General features: G+C 43.0%; 2 protein-coding genes across 20 annotated transcripts in view; one reads left to right on the forward strand and one right to left on the reverse strand.

The window, feature by feature from the left end:
- LOC131687977 (zinc finger protein OZF-like) overlaps nt 1–2,944 on the reverse strand; it is a 220,908-nt gene extending 217,964 nt beyond the window's left edge. For all 19 annotated transcript variants that reach the window (XM_058972107.1, XM_058972211.1, XM_058972138.1 and 16 more), the window contains exons 1-2: nt 2,621–2,944; nt 2,089–2,295 (exon numbers count right to left, since the gene is read on the reverse strand). In XM_058972107.1, coding sequence (XP_058828090.1) covers nt 2,089–2,295; nt 2,621–2,784 — 371 coding nt within the window. In that variant the 5' untranslated portion in view covers nt 2,785–2,944. The remainder of the gene's footprint in view (nt 1–2,088; nt 2,296–2,620) is intronic.
- Nucleotides 2,945–7,645: 4,701 nt separating this feature from the next.
- Nucleotides 7,646–12,322, forward strand: LOC131687825 (ankyrin repeat and LEM domain-containing protein 2 homolog). The gene is made up of 7 exons (XM_058971915.1): nt 7,646–8,089; nt 8,160–8,312; nt 8,367–8,854; nt 8,917–10,485; nt 10,541–11,005; nt 11,064–11,431; nt 11,489–12,322. The coding sequence occupies exons 1-7, from the start codon at nt 8,044–8,046 to the stop codon at nt 11,781–11,783; spliced, it is 3,384 nt and encodes a 1,127-aa protein (XP_058827898.1). The 5' UTR covers nt 7,646–8,043; the 3' UTR covers nt 11,784–12,322.
- The last annotated feature ends 4,681 nt before the right edge of the window (nt 12,323–17,003 follow it).

A 17,003-nucleotide genomic window follows, 5' to 3' on the forward strand; every position in this document is an offset into this window, starting at 1 on the left:
AATTTCATTAATTCTGCATACAGAAAGCTATCGACCAAAATGAAATTTTTCAATTGAAAGCCAATGTTTTACTGTACGGTCTCGAACCTCAATACACGATTTTGAATTGATTTGCCCTATTACATAGGATAGAATTATCGCCCATTCAACCCTGACAATACCCCACAACAGATACGTTACGAAATTTCCCTTAATTTTCTTTTTAAACATGAACATGAACGATTGCTTACCTTAAGATTTGCTTGCTCTCGGTTCACTTTCCGCTCACATGTACACTGATGCTAATTTTTCCGTATTTGAAAGCCACCACTGAGTATGCTGTCACGATCCTAGTCACGAAAAGTTCGCTCACAGCGACAGAATTTTTTGCGCGGTTTCACACTGTATGTGGTCTAGTGATAAAAACTTAAAAAATATCATGGCACCGACTTAGACGAAGGACCAATCCTAACGAGATTTGATGATTGAAATAAATTAATCTAAAGAACGGAACAGATACTTTGTTAATTTCACTAATTATTCACACTGTAGTCATTGATTTTAAGAGCAGTAATATTTGTCCAACAATGAGGCCTTTTTTCGTGTGCGCTATTAATTCAACACAGGAAATCCTTTCTAATAACATTTCCGCAGACACTTGACTACTGGAAAAAAAATCTGCGTCGTCCAAACGACCAGACACCGTTTTCAAGCAAGCAACAGTAACAATTTTTTCTACTGTTGCAAAAACACATTCGAGATGCAGACATGTCGCGGTGAGTCTAATGAGCAAACCCGTCCGGAAGGATACATCCAAATCGTAGCCAATATGACGGGACAGGTGTAGATGTAAAATTTATCAGCCCAAAAAGGATCGTCCATAAACCACGTAGATTCATGGGGGAGTGCGGTGGGTTCTAGCAAATGTCTACGTTTGTCTACGACGGGAAGGTTTTTTAAAATCTATGTAGACTTTGATTTTCCGTTCTTCTTGCATTAATTATAAATAAGATTTAAAAAGTATTCTATTTGAAATACCAGTCAACTCAGCTAGATGTATTTATGTGAACCCTTCGAAACTAGTAATTGTAATTTATTTGTCGCACGGTAACCTGTTAGCTAAGCTATACATCGGGTCAAGGAATCTAGTACACTATTTAGGGATCTACTTTTTAAAGAAATACTCTATCCAAAGTCCCCGTGAATTTTTATGGGCAAAACAACAGGACGACACGTTGCTGTCTCTTGCGTTTATTTAGATACAAGTTTAATCTCATAAAAATACTGGGAAAAATCAAAATTGGCGCTTGTAAAGACGATGTCCCAAAATTTCCCTCAGCGGAAGACATTGATGGTGAAAATCCTACACTCACGAAATATCGTCTGAGACAGTCTTTAGTTGGCAATCTTTAAAAGTTCAAAATTGTATTCAAAGTAGCATGTTAACAAGAAAATGTGGTCCGTTATTATTTAATAATTACGGTAGATCAAGCAGTAGTGTAATTAAAATTGGTCGGTGTTAAGTCAGACCGGACCAAGTCACAAAACATCAAAAAATGAGTTATTGATAGCACTGGATAAAGAATTTCTTCATCTACATTCCACTTTTACCAGATTTGACATATGAAACAATAAACAAGAATAATGGCAACAATTATTTTCCAATTATAATGTAAAGGATGCTGCGATTCCGGTCTGACCTAACACCGACCAATTAATATTTAATTAGTATATCAGTTTGAAGTTTCTCTTGCTATAATTTGTACTGGTTTCAGAATCTTTGAAGGCCTAGCAAAATGTTATTTTTTGTAAAAGTCTACTGATGTCTAAAATTTCGGTCTACGTGGTTTATGAATGGTCCCATAGGATAAACCAATATTAACTCTTCAAAAGGGCTAGATTTTTGTTTAAAAAAATAGTTTCGCTTATTATTCCGATGCATGGCAATATTATTTGAAATATACTCGTTAATCCACATCTTTACTCTTCGTAGCAGCAACATAAAATGTATTCTACTTTGAAATTTAAGCAAATTTAGAGAAAATAGCAATACAAAAATTAGTAGTCCTTTCGAAAAGTTAATATGGAAATAGCAAAAATAACACCTACCTTTGCTCGCCGGAATTGTCACTTGAATCATCATCATCATCACCATCTTTACTTGGTGGACCTGCTGGTACAACCTCTTTTTTAATTCCTCCACTGAATTCACCTTCAATCTCCGGTTTCGTTTCTTTCGGCGCATCGCTACCGGCAATCACACTAGGCAGCTCTGCCTCAAACTTTAGCTCTATTTCGCCCAGCTCCGTCGGAATGCTAGTGGGATAATGAAAAAAGTACTCGATAAGTAAGAAATAAATTTAAAAAAGTGTAATTCTTTCTAACTATAGCCATCCTTTGTGGATTAGGATGGATCGCTTTTTCGAACGAATGTGATTTGCATTTTCGAAAACGACAGCAAAATCAAACGCGAGCCTGCTTCGATCGAACCACATTCGTTTGAAATTATCCTATTGACGTTTGCAAAATTTTAATTTTTTAACCGATTTTTCCTTGACCTGATGTAGTGTAAACTAAAAGATTTTCGTACGCAATAAAACTACAAATTACAAAATATAAGAGAAAAATAAAGGCTTCATACCTTGGTTTAGAAACAGTGCCAACACAATCCAGCGCAGCTGGTAATGGAGTCGCTGAAGGCACCCCATCAGCTTTTGGCAGGGCGACGCCACCACATTCACCGGCACGGTCTGGATCCACTTCACTAAACTCAATTTCCTTCTTAATCTCAACGGATTCATCCATTACGATTCGCGTTGCCTTTAATCAAGAGTTGTAAAACTTGAATAAAACCACAAAATCACGCAATCTTATAATAATGCAAGAGAAACACCACTTTTTTCGATCGGTAATTTTCACTTCATGGCAGAAAAGATCATGGCGTTCGAATGTGACGTTTTTGGAGGCTTACTATACACTGAACAAAAAAGAACTAGCACAAAATATGAGTGATTTCGTTTTGCACACACGCTTGCGAAAAATTACACAAAATTAAGATATTGTGCGTTTCATTGGAAATGCGCCTTCCCGTCCGGTCAAACCATTCGGAATTTGATTCGGAATCCTGAATGGAGTCAGTATGGATTCCAAATCAAATGCAACAACCGATTCTGAAACCAATCGAATCAGAATCAGTTGTTGCATTCACTGCAAATAATCTACACTTTTTTTTAAAGAGATTTGACACATAAGTTTTAAGTTTCGAGCCACACTGAGAAATCAAGAACTTTCCTTTTGTCCTTGAAGGAAATTACACTTAAAACTTAAGTGTGCCACTCGATGACACGATCGACTATAATCACTTTTAAATTTTAAGTGTCAACGTATTAAACCATAAATGTTTTGACCATGACATCCAAGTTTTTGACAATTGCGGCAACATTAAGTGTCATCGCAATTAAAATTTAAAAGTCAGCGTATTAGATCATAAATGTTTTGCCCATAACAGTGAATAATGCACACTTGTTTTCGAATAGATTCGACTCATAAGATTTGACTTTCAAACCACACTGAAAACTCAAATATTTTCCTTTTGCTCTTCAATAAAATAACACTTAAAATATAAGTGTGTCACCCGATGGCAAGGGCGTATATTATCGCATTTAAATAGTAAGTGTAAGCTTATTAAATAGTAAATGTTTCGCCCATGTAAACCATGTTTTTGACAATTTCGGTGACATTAAGTGTAAAAACATGCAGAAATATCTAATTCAATGCATGGCAAAATTGGAAGGTTTTGGATGGTAAGTTAATGCTTGAAAATATTTATTTGCATAATTGATATATTAGCATGTGTGTGCAGATAATGTAATCAATGTTCCTTGTTTTTTTTGCAGCTATATGATTTATATCGGATGCAAAAAGAGACGAAGTAATGATGATTTTTTTTAAATTCGTATATGTAAGAATAATATTTTATTATCTTATTTTACAGAATGTATATCATTATAATATATTTTTATATTCAAATAAAAAAAATACTTAACCAAACCAAATAATCTTTATTGTCATTGATATACAAATGTTCTCCCATTTAAAAATTAATATTTTTGCACATGGCTTTTATATAGGAAATGATTTAATATTCAAGTTGATGCCAACTTAAATTCGATATGAATTTCATGCAATATTTTTTTGTCGCACACTTAATTTGAATACGTCATGCATTTGAAACTTAAGTGTGCCGTTTATTGGATCTAACGTGTTTTCAAAGAAGTGCGTTATTAAGTGTCTGACACATGAGTTCTAAGTGTCAAGACAGTTGCGGCAAAATTAAGTGTTAAACACTTGAATCTAATGTGCGGATTATTTGCAGTGTTTGATTTGGAATCCATAATGACTCCATTCAGAAATCCGAACCGGTTCCGGAATGGGTTTAACTGGGCTGTAGCCCGAGTAGAAATGTAAAGGGGATTATTTACAATCCGAATAAAGTTCAGCCAGAAATGAACCGGAATTCCGGCTGGTTCCAGCTTCGGCAGATTAGATCAGTTTCCGTTAGCAGATGATTAATTCAGTAGAGGAATCGATAAACAAAGTATTGCTTCTTGATGCTGATTAATTTGAGATTATAGTTCAAGTGCTGGAGCTTATATTCACAGTTTTATTTGAATTGTTAACAGCGAATTTGTGCAAAGTATAAGGCAAGTGGAAATATAATATTTGATTAGGAACACGTAAAATGTCTAGTAGATGGAGTATATGGAGAAATCGAAAAAAGGTAGAGAGATTCAGCAAGTACGACCAGATTTATCGGCAATGCATAGATTCTGATGATCCGGAAAATCATTCGGATGAGTTCGGATCCGAAAGCAATGAGCCTTGCACATCCGGAATCTCAAATGAAAATTCATTCGAACAGTATTTGGAAGTGAGTGCTGAAATTGAATGCGGTGTTAATGATAGTGAAAAAATGTTGGACACATCAGTGGAGAAAACTACTATTCGTCGAAACCACAAAGTGTTTGTTCAATATCAATAATATTCTGGACGTGTCGAAGTGTCGTTCTACGTTACTGGAAACTCCAATGGATAAAGTAGTTCCGAAAAAAGTTGCACCCGGTGAATATATTAACTTCGGTATTACTATTTACAATTTCGCCCAAGATTCATTAGTTTTAGCGATGCTGGAAATTATTCTCGATATCAATATTGATGGACTTCCCATGGCAAAGAATGGCAGGTGTTTGTGGCCAATTCTCGCTGCTTTTCCAGATGTTCGGGATATCTCACCCTTTGTCATTGGATGTTATTCAGGTTTGAAAGAGTGGTGTTCCAAAAAAGTTGGTGGAGAGTATGTTGGGGAAACTAAAAAAAACGTGTTACTCAGGCCAGAGATTACATAAGTCTGCCCGAGAACAAGCTGGACGGTTCTACTCTGATCTGGGAGCTTTCATTCCACAAGAATTTGCTCAAGGTCCGAAATTTCCACATTTCAAAGCAACAGAATTTCGATTATTTGATTCTTATGCAGGTATCCTAATCACCAAACAGTTTCATGAGAAAGAGCAGCACGAGCATTTCTTACTGTATTATTGCGCTCTTCGGTTGCTGTCCATGAGAACTCCTACTACCAAGCAGATATAATTGGCTCGGAACTTTTTACGGGAGTTTGTGCAAGAGTTTTCTAGGTTTTACGGGTAAAATATCCTCACACATAACGTGCATGTTCTACTCCATCTGCCCGATTATGTTGAACTATACGAAAATCTTCCATCCATAAGCGCTTTCAGATATGAAAACTTTATGCAAGAGCTTAAACGAAACCTATCGAAGAACCATCAACTTCTACAGCAGCTCCATAAGCGAATAGTTGAACAAAATAAACTAGCCGAGAAAAATGCGCTTCAAAAGCAATTTTTCGTAAAATTCAAGCTAAAAGTTTATTTGGCTGTGGCTTTGCGTATCGTTCTTGTTATTTTAATAACATCACGATTAGTGCTAATACAAAAGATGACTGGGTATTGATTGGTGGAACTCCAGCAAAGGTGATCTGGTTCGCAGATATCGAGGGTCGTAGCGGAATAGTATTTCGAGAATTTTCGGGATTGCGTCCATTTTTCCGAAAGCCGATTTATTCTATGGAAATTGGTGTATGGTTTGCTACGAAGATGGAAGAGGAAGATCAGTTTGCAGATCTAAGCAGTTTGGGTGAAAAGCTAATGTCAATGATAGTTTTCTAATAATATTGTTGCATTTACGATACGATTAACTCTACCTAAGCATGTTTATGCTATGTATACATTATTTTATTAGAGAAAAAATCAAGATGAGCTACCACATAAGCGTTCGAAAATATTTGGAGAAAGAATTCGCTCGACTTCATTCGAGAATCGATAGAGGTAAGCATATTGATTCATGTTATACTGATCATTTGTAATAAGAGCTTTCTTTCGTCAGTGGAACAACAGGAACGAGACATGCAAGCGCATCTGCGAGCCACCCGGAATCAAGGTGCTTAGAGTTCTAAGGTGGTTCGTCTTTGGCAGCTTTGAGGAGTGAGGTATGCGTGCAGCATGCTACGGGGAAGGAAAATGACAGCGAACAACTTTGTTTACATACTGAAATCCAAGCAAACATGCATGGAGATGTAGTAAACAATGTTGTTAGCTGTCGTTTCTAGAACCATCATGGCTGATCGGCGACTTCGAGGATCGTATCACCTGAAAATAAAAGCTCCTTGCCCGGAATCTTCTGGCACAGTGTTATGATCATCTAGGGAAGCTAAAGGAGTTCATGAAACAAAATGCGAAAGCGCCGGAAAAGGGAACATTCCCCATCCGAGCAAATGAGGAAATTGCTGCAGCATCTCAAAAAATTCTTAGCCCAGGGCAAACGGAAAATCTAAAACAGGAAATAGCCTATGTCGTCAACAGTGCCAAGAAGGAAGAATGGTTACGTGCGGTAATCTCTGATGAAGTAACATCGGGGTTCCATCGAAGAAATAAGAAATTTGAATTTCATCAAACATATTATCGGTGAGCCAGTCTGCTTTCTACGAAAGTTTTACTTTTAATTTAAATGTTTTCAGAAAACGTAACCTTTACTTCCGACAAGCTGTTTGCCGCTATGGTACAGCAAGCGAAAGGTCGTGTCTACGCCCAAAGACGACGCGATGCCAAAAAGGTACAAGGAAGAAAAGAAAATGCTCAATCCACAAATAAAATGCTCAACACAGTATTTCGTCGCTTTTATTCTATCGATTTGGTGTGTTTTCGAAGGTCGATTTCGTACAGCTTCGCATCGAGGGACGCCCTTTAAAAACAATCGTAAAAGACGATGCAACAATCGATTTATTCGTCGGTAGAAGGATCGGTCAATTTTACCGACGGAAACCGATTTCGTCTGCCAAAAAATCGACTTTGGGGTACTTTAAGTACTTGTACAAAGACATTAATTATATTCGCTCCCCAGCATGTATTTAAACCCGCCTAGCCGCCTTTTTGTTTACTGGGATTAAGTTTTTAAGTAACCATATTGAGTACTTTTTCGGTACCGTGCACTTACCCTTTTAATGCGTGACTCGCTTAGCACTCTGACGTTAACGTTTTCCCGAAAAAAAGCTTTTTTTGTTGTTGAATTTTGATTGTCTTTCTTCTTTTCGCAGTCGCGAGTCGCCTTCGCCTCATCCGTCTCACTGCAAGGCAACGACGCAAACACGGCTGCTGCGATTATCTGAGCTCCGATTTTTTGCAACGAAAAAGGAAGAATTTGATTAGTTTTCGATAGTGCGATTCGTGTACCATTTAAAGTGAAAAAACGCAGAAAGTAAGAATAGTGTTCGGTTACGTGGTTCGCCGAACCGTGCCCGGTCGCTATCATCGGCCGGAGATTGTGGGGAAAATTCCTGCCATATTTGTTTTTCTTTGTCGATTTCTCTTGTTTCACGACCGTACGTGGAAAAACTTGAACGTGGCTGCGGATGCTGCCCCTGGCGGAAAATCTGGACTAGAGTGTCGAAATAACTATTTCTGTTAAATGAGAAAAAAGGGAAAATAGCACAACATGGAGTTCTACGCAATTTATCTCCCGTACAAGGATCCCGAATTGTGTAAGTAATTCTAACCTAGTATTGGGATGATGGTCTTATTAATAGTTTCCCTAAAAATGTTTATTTTCAGCGATAAAAAGTTTTTACAATGATAAGGATGAAGCACTGAAGGTGCTCAAATCGCACAAGGAAGCCCGGCTGAAAGCATTTCGCACCAGTGAGGAAGCAGTGTATTTCTACCTTAGCGGTCCCTCCGATCTAGTGCAGACTGCTACGCCGAAGTGTAGGTGTACTAGTCCTGACAAAATGCCTGTGATTAATAAGTTTTTTTTTTCAGCTCCAAACAGTTCTCAATCGAAGCTCAAAGTGGAAAAGACTCCCTTCAAGGCACCGAAAAGCCAGGAGCTGGTAGCATTTCGAAAGATAATCGAGAAGAATGAACTGGACAAGGCACGCAGCATCATTCAGCTGAACCCTCGCTATCTGGTCAGTTCGGGTGATATGCCTACCATCCTGAAGGAGGGTCCCCGCTACAATGCACTACACGTGGCCGCCATGGAAGCCAGCACCGATATGTGCAAGCTGATACTGCAGACGATCGAAAATCCGAGCTTTATCGAGTTTCTGCACGGACAGCGGAACCCTTCGACCGATGAGGTCAGCGCGATTCTGCTGGATCTGTATCTGAACATGCCGGACAAAAGCCGCAGCGAAACGCCGCTTCATTTTGCGGCCAAGTTTGGTGCCGTCGGTGTCGTGGAGGTGTTGATTTCCTACCCGCAGTGTAAGATGACCCGGAACTCGGACGGGCAGCTGCCGAAGGATGTGAGTTTTTTTTGGTGATGTTGAAAATAGAAATTTTTATTACTGTTTCATTCTGTTTGCAGATTATTTGCACCAGAGCTAAAAGTAAAAATAATACGCCGGAGATACGAAAGTCGATTGAGGATCTGCTACAGGAGCGTTTCTTCGTGCCGGTTATACGTGCCGTGGACAACAGCACTCCGCCAGTGGTTGGTGAACCTTTCACGCTTTCCAATCCGCCGAATTTGGAGGCAAAGGACAAGTTTAGTCCGAAGTTGGAAATTAAGGCGTTCGCCGGACCGATGGATAAGGAAAAGGCCAAAGTGTTTTGTAAACGTTGGAAGACTCCGCCTCGGTTAATTCCGTCGCCTCGGTTCATTTCACCGGTGAAGGCGTTTAGTTCTAGCAAAATTCCGATTTCCGTCACCGGTGGTAACACACTGAGTCCGCTGTCATCGACACCCATTGCCAACAAACGTGTCGGTGGTCGACGGTCACTTTTTCCGAACCGTTCGTTCGAATCGGCACTCGAACAGGAGGAACAGGAACGAAGCAATTCCATCAACAACAACTTTGACATTGAGGTCGTTCAGGAGGATGCCGATTTGGAAGAGTTGGAGGAAAAGCGGCACGAGGATGAAAGGAACGGGAATAATCTGGTGATGGGTGGTGGGGTCCGATCGTTTCGATTGGCCGGAGGTAGTTTCGGAGTTCGGATGAGCCCGGTGAAAAAAGGTGGCGGCGAGGCGGGAAATTTCCTGTTTCGAAAGTACAGGGAACGGCTGCAAAATTCTTTTGCAACCATTTACGACGATGACGATGATAATTTGGATGCTGGGAACGACACCCAGGAAGGGTTTAATGAGCTTGAGGCGGGGGATAAATCCGTCGGGAATGGAGATGCAAATTTTAGTTATTTTTGCGACGAGAACAACTCGTTCTACGAGGGCACAAATATTACCGAATCGCCTTCCTTCAAGGAACGGAAGCTACGTCTGACGGACACGGAAAAGGGTCTTGAAATTATTGGTCGGAATTTGGCCGAAGATCATGAAGTTGGTTGGAACGAGTACTGGAATTTCTTGGGGACTTTTGCTGATCTGAAAAGCAACGATGGCTTGAGACTGTTCGAAAACTATCTCCAACAGCGTCAACTAGAATCTAACAATTTGGATAAGGACAAAGACAGTCTTCCGAACCGCATACTGGGATCCGTTGCTGTCGAGAGCAAAGCCAACGACAGTCTCGGTTCCATCTGCGGAGCGATGGAACGGATGCAGCTCAAAGAAAACCTCAAGCCTTCTCCACTGGTGACTGCCGCCGCTAGCTTCAGAAATCCTCCTCTACCGGTGGAATCGACTCCGATCCATTCGCAAATCACCAATCCGTACCTGTGCCTGTACAACTCACTGCAAGTGTTCGCCAAACGATTCGTGAAGAACCTGGATGAGAGCAGTACGACGATGACGATGGATTTTGCGGCCTTCTTCCAGCAGGCAGTGGTCGATTGCGTCCGAAAGCTGAACACGATGGTCGACAACTACCGGAAGGATGCGGCATTCGGGACGATCGATTTCAGTAAGGTGCACTCCCGGTATGCGCAGCTCATCGTGATCAACATCGAACTGCAGAAGGAGACGGCCCAGGGGGTGGTAAGTTTGCGATCAATTAGATTAACAGTTAACAAACGAAACTCTTGTCTCGTAGATCCACCGTCTGAAGGTCCTGTTGGACAAGAGCCGGGAGGTGAACTCTGCTCGCAAGTATCCCGATCTGCACGACAGTTTGATTTGTCTGCAGAACTTCCTGGACTTTTACATCTTCAAGAAAACCGAACTGATGAACGACTGCGGTCAGAGTGAATCGCAAACCGAGGCTAGCTGCAGTCGAACGTGGACCGAGGATCCGTTGGTACACAGTTGTAACTGTCGAATCGACGGGGTGTACGCCAAAAAGGGTAGCATGGAACGGTTGAATAAACGTCGGGAGCAGAGGAAAAAAGCCGTCGTCGGTTTTGGTGGTGGTCAGACACAATCGATTTTCTCACAGGAAGACGTCAACCATCAGCCCAGTTCTAGTCCAATATCGGTGACCAGCTCGAATTTCGGCTCCTATCGAAATCCAGTGACGCTAATCGCTGACAATTCCGATGACGAGGATGAGGAGTATTTCGTAAGAAAATTAAACACCGTTCGTTCAACCACTAGTTAAGCCAATTATTTCATTTCAGAGCTGCAGCGACTCCGAACTGGACACCGATTCGGATGGGGACGATCCGAATGTTAGCTACGAAACGCCACCCTCGAGTCCATCGTTCTTTTTCCAACTGCAAAACACCGCGTCAGACCTGAGCACAGTGTCCACTGATGACGGCGTGGCCGGCGGCGATCGGGAGGACAAATTTCTTGACAGTAACGGTGATGTTGGCGAAGCCGACGATAAACCGTTCACGAACTTCATCGAGGGTTTAGAACCCAGCAAACAGGACGTGGACGTGCTGAAGGTGATTGAAAAACTAGTGATAGATTCAGAACAGTACCCGTACGTTCACGAGTGGCGGACGGCGATGACCAAACTACCGGATGAACTGAGACAAAGGTAACTGACTGTCTATTCTGATTCTATATCTATTAACTCGAACACGAAACATTCCAGACTCTGCATCAAACCGCCGAAAATGCGCTGGCGCGTTGGTGGTCCGGCTCTCGATAACACTCCAACGATGGCAGACGTCAGCGGTACTGACGAGTACCATTCCTATGGGACCGCGTCACCAACAGGAACCCCGGTCAGTTCGGTGTCAAAACTATTCCGTTACAGAGAAGGAACGTCAGCAGCAGCAGCTACCAACGACAGTCTGGCGTCCCTTGATGGTCGTATCAGTTTAATGAATATTTCCGAGTACAACGTTGCTGGTCAGCAGCGAGTCACGCCAGCACCGTCGTCGTAGTCTTACCGGGGCGGGAAGTGTTCCGCGCGTTTTTTAGTCTGTTTTTGTTCGTTGCTGGATCGTCGTCCCATCCAGGTTTTTTTTGGCATCGATGTCTATGCGAAGCGTTTTATTTCATCGATCATCCCAATTTTGTTCTTTTTTGGCCCGACCGTTGCTGGGAAGTTAAACTGAACGTATCGTGGACTTACTATTAAGCATCGTTTCAGTAGAATCGTTATATTATGGAAAACCTGCCAAAAATCGTTCTGAGAACTGAATTACAATAAATAATTTTATGAATCGATTCCTCTCGAGTCTCGGCTTGTGTTTGTCGCGCGGGATTGCAGAAATCTGTTCGATGTTCCCCCTCTGTCCCTCAGTGACCGTGATATAACCGCAGTGGCATACAATCTGTTGAAACCAGTGTCGTTTTCTATACCCTTTAGGCGTTAAGTGCAAATTCCCTCTTTTTTAATCACATTTTTATATTTGATATTCACTACTGATAAGGAATAAATACAGCTGAATGAGCTAAATAGTCAATCATTAATAACAAATTGTGGGTTTATGTTTCCTATCTGAATCTAGAACTGTCCGAAAAGATAACCACTGAAATTCTCTCTTTTTCCCTGCTAATACCTCCACATAAAAGTTAAACAACGTTATTTACCTAAGCTGATGGAGATACTTCCAAACAGCAACCCGGCGCCGTTTCCTCGATTCGAACTACTCGGACCGAAGAAGCGACTGGTACGACGGCGAATGCGAGCAGTTAGTCGAAGAGAAGAATGCAGCATGGGCGAGAATGCTGCAACACCGCACGAGGGCGAACGAGGCGCGATATAAACAGGCACGGAACAGGCAGAACTCGGTTTTCCGGACCAAAAAGCGCCAGCAGGAAGACCGAGATCGCGAAGCGATGGAGCAGCTGTACCGCGCTAAAGACACACGGAAATTCTACGAGAAGTTGAACCGCTCGCGCAGGGGCCACGTACCACAGGCCGACATGTGCAGAGATACAAACGGGAATCTTCTCACGGACCAGTGTGAGGTGATCCAGAGGTGGCGGCAGCACTACGAAGAACACCTGAACGGCGATGCAGCAAACGACGAGGATGGCACGGTAACGCACCTGGGAGCGCGCGCGGAAGACATTACACTACCGGCTCCGGATCTCCAAGAAATCCAGGAGGAGATTAGCCGGCTCAAAAATAATAAAGCCGCTGGGGTTGACCAAATACCAAGCGAGCTACTAAAACACGGTGGCGAGCCACTGGCTAAAGCACTGCACTGGGTGATTACCAAGATTTGGGAGGAGGAGATTTTACCGGAGGAGTGGATGGAAGATGTCGTGTGTCCTATCTACAAAAAGGGCGACAAGCTGGATTGCTGCAATTACCGAGCAATCACCCTGCTGAACGCCGCCTACAAGGTACTCTCCCAAATACTATGCCGTCGACTATCACCAATTGCAAGAGTTCGTGGGGCAGTACCAGGCGGGTTTCATGAGCGAACGATCTACCACGGACCAGGTGTTCGCCCTTCGTCAAGTACTGCAGAAATGCCGCGAGTACAATGTGCCCACACATCATTTGTTCATCGACTTCAAAGCCGCATACGACACTATCGATCGAGATCAGCTATGGCAGATTATGCACGAGTACGGATTCCCGGACAAACTGACGCGATTAGTGAAGGCGACGATGGATCGGGTGATGTGCGTAGTACGTGTCACAGGGACGCTCTCGAGTCCCTTCGAATCACGCAGAGGGTTACGGCAAGGTGATGGTCTCTCGTGTCTGTTATTCAACATCGCGCTGGAAGGTGTAATAAGAAGAGCAGGGATCGACACGAGTGGTACGATTTTCACAAAGTCCGTTCAGCTACTTGGCTTCGCCGATGACGTTGATATTATTGCACGAAACTTTGAGAAGATGGAGGAAGCCTACATCAGACTGAAAAGAGAAGCCAAGCGCGTCGGACTTGCCATCAACACGTCGAAGACAAAGTACATGATAGGAAGAGGTTCACGAGAAGAGAATGAGAACCGCCCGCTTCGAGTTTGCATCGGTGGCGACGAAATCGAGGTGGTTGAAGAGTTCGTGTACTTGGGCTCACTGGTGACTGCCGACAATGATACCAGCAGAGAGATTCGTAGACGCATCGTGGCAGGAAATCGTGCTTACTTTGGCCTCCGAAAGACACTTCGGTCGAACAGAATTCGCCGTCGTACGAAGTTGACCATCTACAAGACGCTGATTAGACCGGTAGTTCTCTACGGGCACGAGACCTGGACCATGCTCGTGGAGGACCAACGCGCACTTGGTGTCTTCGAACGGAAAGTGCTGCGTACCATCTACGGTGGAGTGCAGATGGAAGACGGCACATGAAGACGGCGAATGAACCATGAGTTGCATCAGCTGTTGGGGGAGCCGCCCATCTGTCATACCGCGAAAATCGGACGACTACGGTGGGCCGGGCACGTAGCCAGAATGTCGGACAATAGCCCGGTGAAAACGGTTCTCAATTGCAATTCGACCGGTACAAGAAGACGTGGCGCGCAGCGAGCACGATGGATCGACCAGGTGGAAGACGATTTGCGGACCCTTCGCAGACTGCGTGGCTGGCGACGCGCGGCCATGGACCGAGTGGAATGGAGGAATCTTTTGTATACGGCACAGGCCACTTCGGCCTTAATCTGTTAATAAATAAAAAACTACTCGAGCTAGTCACCGGTGTTGGACCCGGTAGGGTGCCGAGGTCAGTCCGGAAATTCTGGGTGGAGTATAACACCGTATCTCAGTATCGAATGCACATGCTACACTAGACAGAAGACTCCTCTTTCTGTTCCCAGAACTACCTAATTCGAGCCATCCCTTTCGGCTCGACGGCTTTCACGACGCCACCCACGTTACGGTTTGGTAAGGCCAAACTGACATATTACTAATGATCACATCACCCACTTCGGCTAAAAATCGACAGACAGCTTGGTGTCACTGCAGGTGACAATAATTCTTCGAATGACATTCACAATTTTTTTAACAGCCTGCTGTGATTTTTTATGGTAAGGTTTAAAAAACTTAAGCCTAGCCTGTAATGTATTGGCACTGTGTGGGACTCACGAATCACTTTCGTGCCCAATCATTAAAAAACTCCTTACACTTTTTTCGCGCTTCTACCCCACGGAACTAACATCAAGGTATTAGTTCGTGGGGGAGAGTCTCCTGATTTAGCTGCTGATTCCATTAACTATTTAGCTCCTGTTTCCGTGAGTCATTCAGCACTCAGTGTTATCCCGATCTACTCGGATAGTGACCGGCGGTGAGCTACCCTAATCCGACTGAGAGTTTCCTGCCAGCGGAATTTCTCTCGGTACCGATATCTGCTTCGTGAGCCAATTAGCTCTATTTTGTCTCGATACAGTCGGATAATCTACGGCAGTGAATACACCTTATTGCATATGACTGTCGATGGGGGGAAATGAAAACCTCGATCAGCCCCGGAAAGCTCGTAAAAGGCACACAAAACTGACAAAGCTAAGATCCACAAAGTAAATTTTCACAAACATAAACTTTATTGGTACAGCATCGCCCTTCTTTCTTCACTGCTCAATCTACTCTACCTTTCCTTCTTTTCTTTCTCTAGACTACTAGCTTCCCTTTCATCTCTCTATTTTCTATCTCCTCTCTCGACGGCAACAATCGTCGTCGGAGCTGGCATACTTAAGTCGACCTTACTTTTTTTGTCGAGCTTGCTCGTCGCCTTTGCACGGGCGTTATCGCCAAGCGGATCAGATGCTGGAGCGCTGTATATAACCGTATTGTGGACCAGCTGTCAACCCCTTCGAATACACACGTTATGTATACTTCCACCGCAGACCTTTCGCGTCCAACACTCGAACTGCACCGCTGGTAACGATCACAATGTACTGTGTTGCTGGTCTGCCTGGTCTCCGTGCTCCACAAAAAAAGAAATTCCGAAAGCGATTCTCGAGGAGAAACATCCGAAAAAGAACCCTATCACGATTTCGTTAGCTCTGGCTCACGAAATGATTTGTATGTGTGATTTACATCTTATTGAAGGTCTTTTTGTATGCTTCTCCAGCCGACGTTCCCCGGCTTTTCGTAGGAGTGTTTCAACCGTTCTAGGCTTGAGTATCCACTTGCCAGGTTGCCATCGTTAGTGGTCAATACGTAATTGTAATCACGGTTTGCTTACCGAAGTGATTTTTATCGACAGTTTGTCCGGTGCTATGTCTTCGAGTCGATGTTGCTGGTCGTATTTCATCAACTCGCGATGTTTTATCAGCAACTGGAGCTGCTTCGCTCGCTGTATCGGTTTCTCTTGTCCCGAAAACGACGTGCCCGTTGTAGACTATGTTTTATTGGCCAGCTCCACGTGCGTTTCTACTCGGGTACAGCCAATGCACTTGCTTTTCCAGAGATTTACCTACGGATTTCAGAAGTCCAATCCCGTCCCTTGCGTCACGACAGCTTCTTGCTGCGACTACAACTTGTCCTTGGCCTCCTGTGGCGGATCTTTGGGCAAACTTTTACTACCAGTCGTGCCAAAGTGGCGATGTAGTCACAAAACGTCGTTGCTCACTACTGCTGGTACGACTTTCTGCTTTTATTTGTTTCGCCGGAAGCTGGACTGACAGCTGCCGTTTTTCAAGGTAGAGAAGTGCTGCTAGATTTTCAAGTGAAGGGCTCACTTGGTGTTTAAACGGTAATCAGCTTTTTGATGCTTGATATGTTATTGGTTTATTCTGCTCTATACACGCAACCATAAAATAACCTACCCCTGTCAAAAAAAAGCGGACGAACATGGTCAAGCGATTTAAACAGTTTGACGTTTAACTCAACTCGCCTGTGCTAATTGCCCCTAGGAACAAATGCAATTTGCGAATGCGATTTAAGGCAATTTCAATACTTAGACAATTTTTCTGGCGGCTGAAATGGACTTGGTTGTTTTTCGCGTTTTTCAAACATGGCGGTTCATGTTTGGCTTAAGCTTAAAATTGTTTTTTGATCAATTGGTGTGTTCTCCCTTGTACTTTGTTTGTCTAGTGCACTTCATTTAGCCAAAGAATGTGGGAAATTGTGGAATCGTGTGTAAGTATAGTGGAACAAGATCTCTGACCCAGAGTCTTAATGAACGTCAGATTGTGGTAAGTTTTGGAGTACAATACCAATTTCACCATTGATTCTTCCCATAATTTTGTGGTGATTACCTAGC

The sequence above is a fragment of the Topomyia yanbarensis genome, chromosome 1, assembly GCF_030247195.1.
Source record: "Topomyia yanbarensis strain Yona2022 chromosome 1, ASM3024719v1, whole genome shotgun sequence".
Lineage (NCBI taxonomy): Eukaryota > Metazoa > Arthropoda > Insecta > Diptera > Culicidae > Topomyia > Topomyia yanbarensis.

What these genes read in the sequence shown, in the direction of transcription:
- LOC131687825 (XM_058971915.1), top strand. Translation starts at nt 8,044, where the DNA reads ATGGAGTTCTACGCAATTTATCTCCCGTACAAGGATCCCGAATTGT. An exon ending in GTACAAGGATCCCGAATTGT is followed by an intron (nt 8,090 to 8,159) that starts GTAAGTAATTCT and finishes GTTTATTTTCAG; the next exon opens with CGATAAAAAGTTTTTACAAT. An exon ending in AGGAGACGGCCCAGGGGGTG is followed by an intron (nt 10,486 to 10,540) that starts GTAAGTTTGCGA and finishes CTTGTCTCGTAG; the next exon opens with ATCCACCGTCTGAAGGTCCT.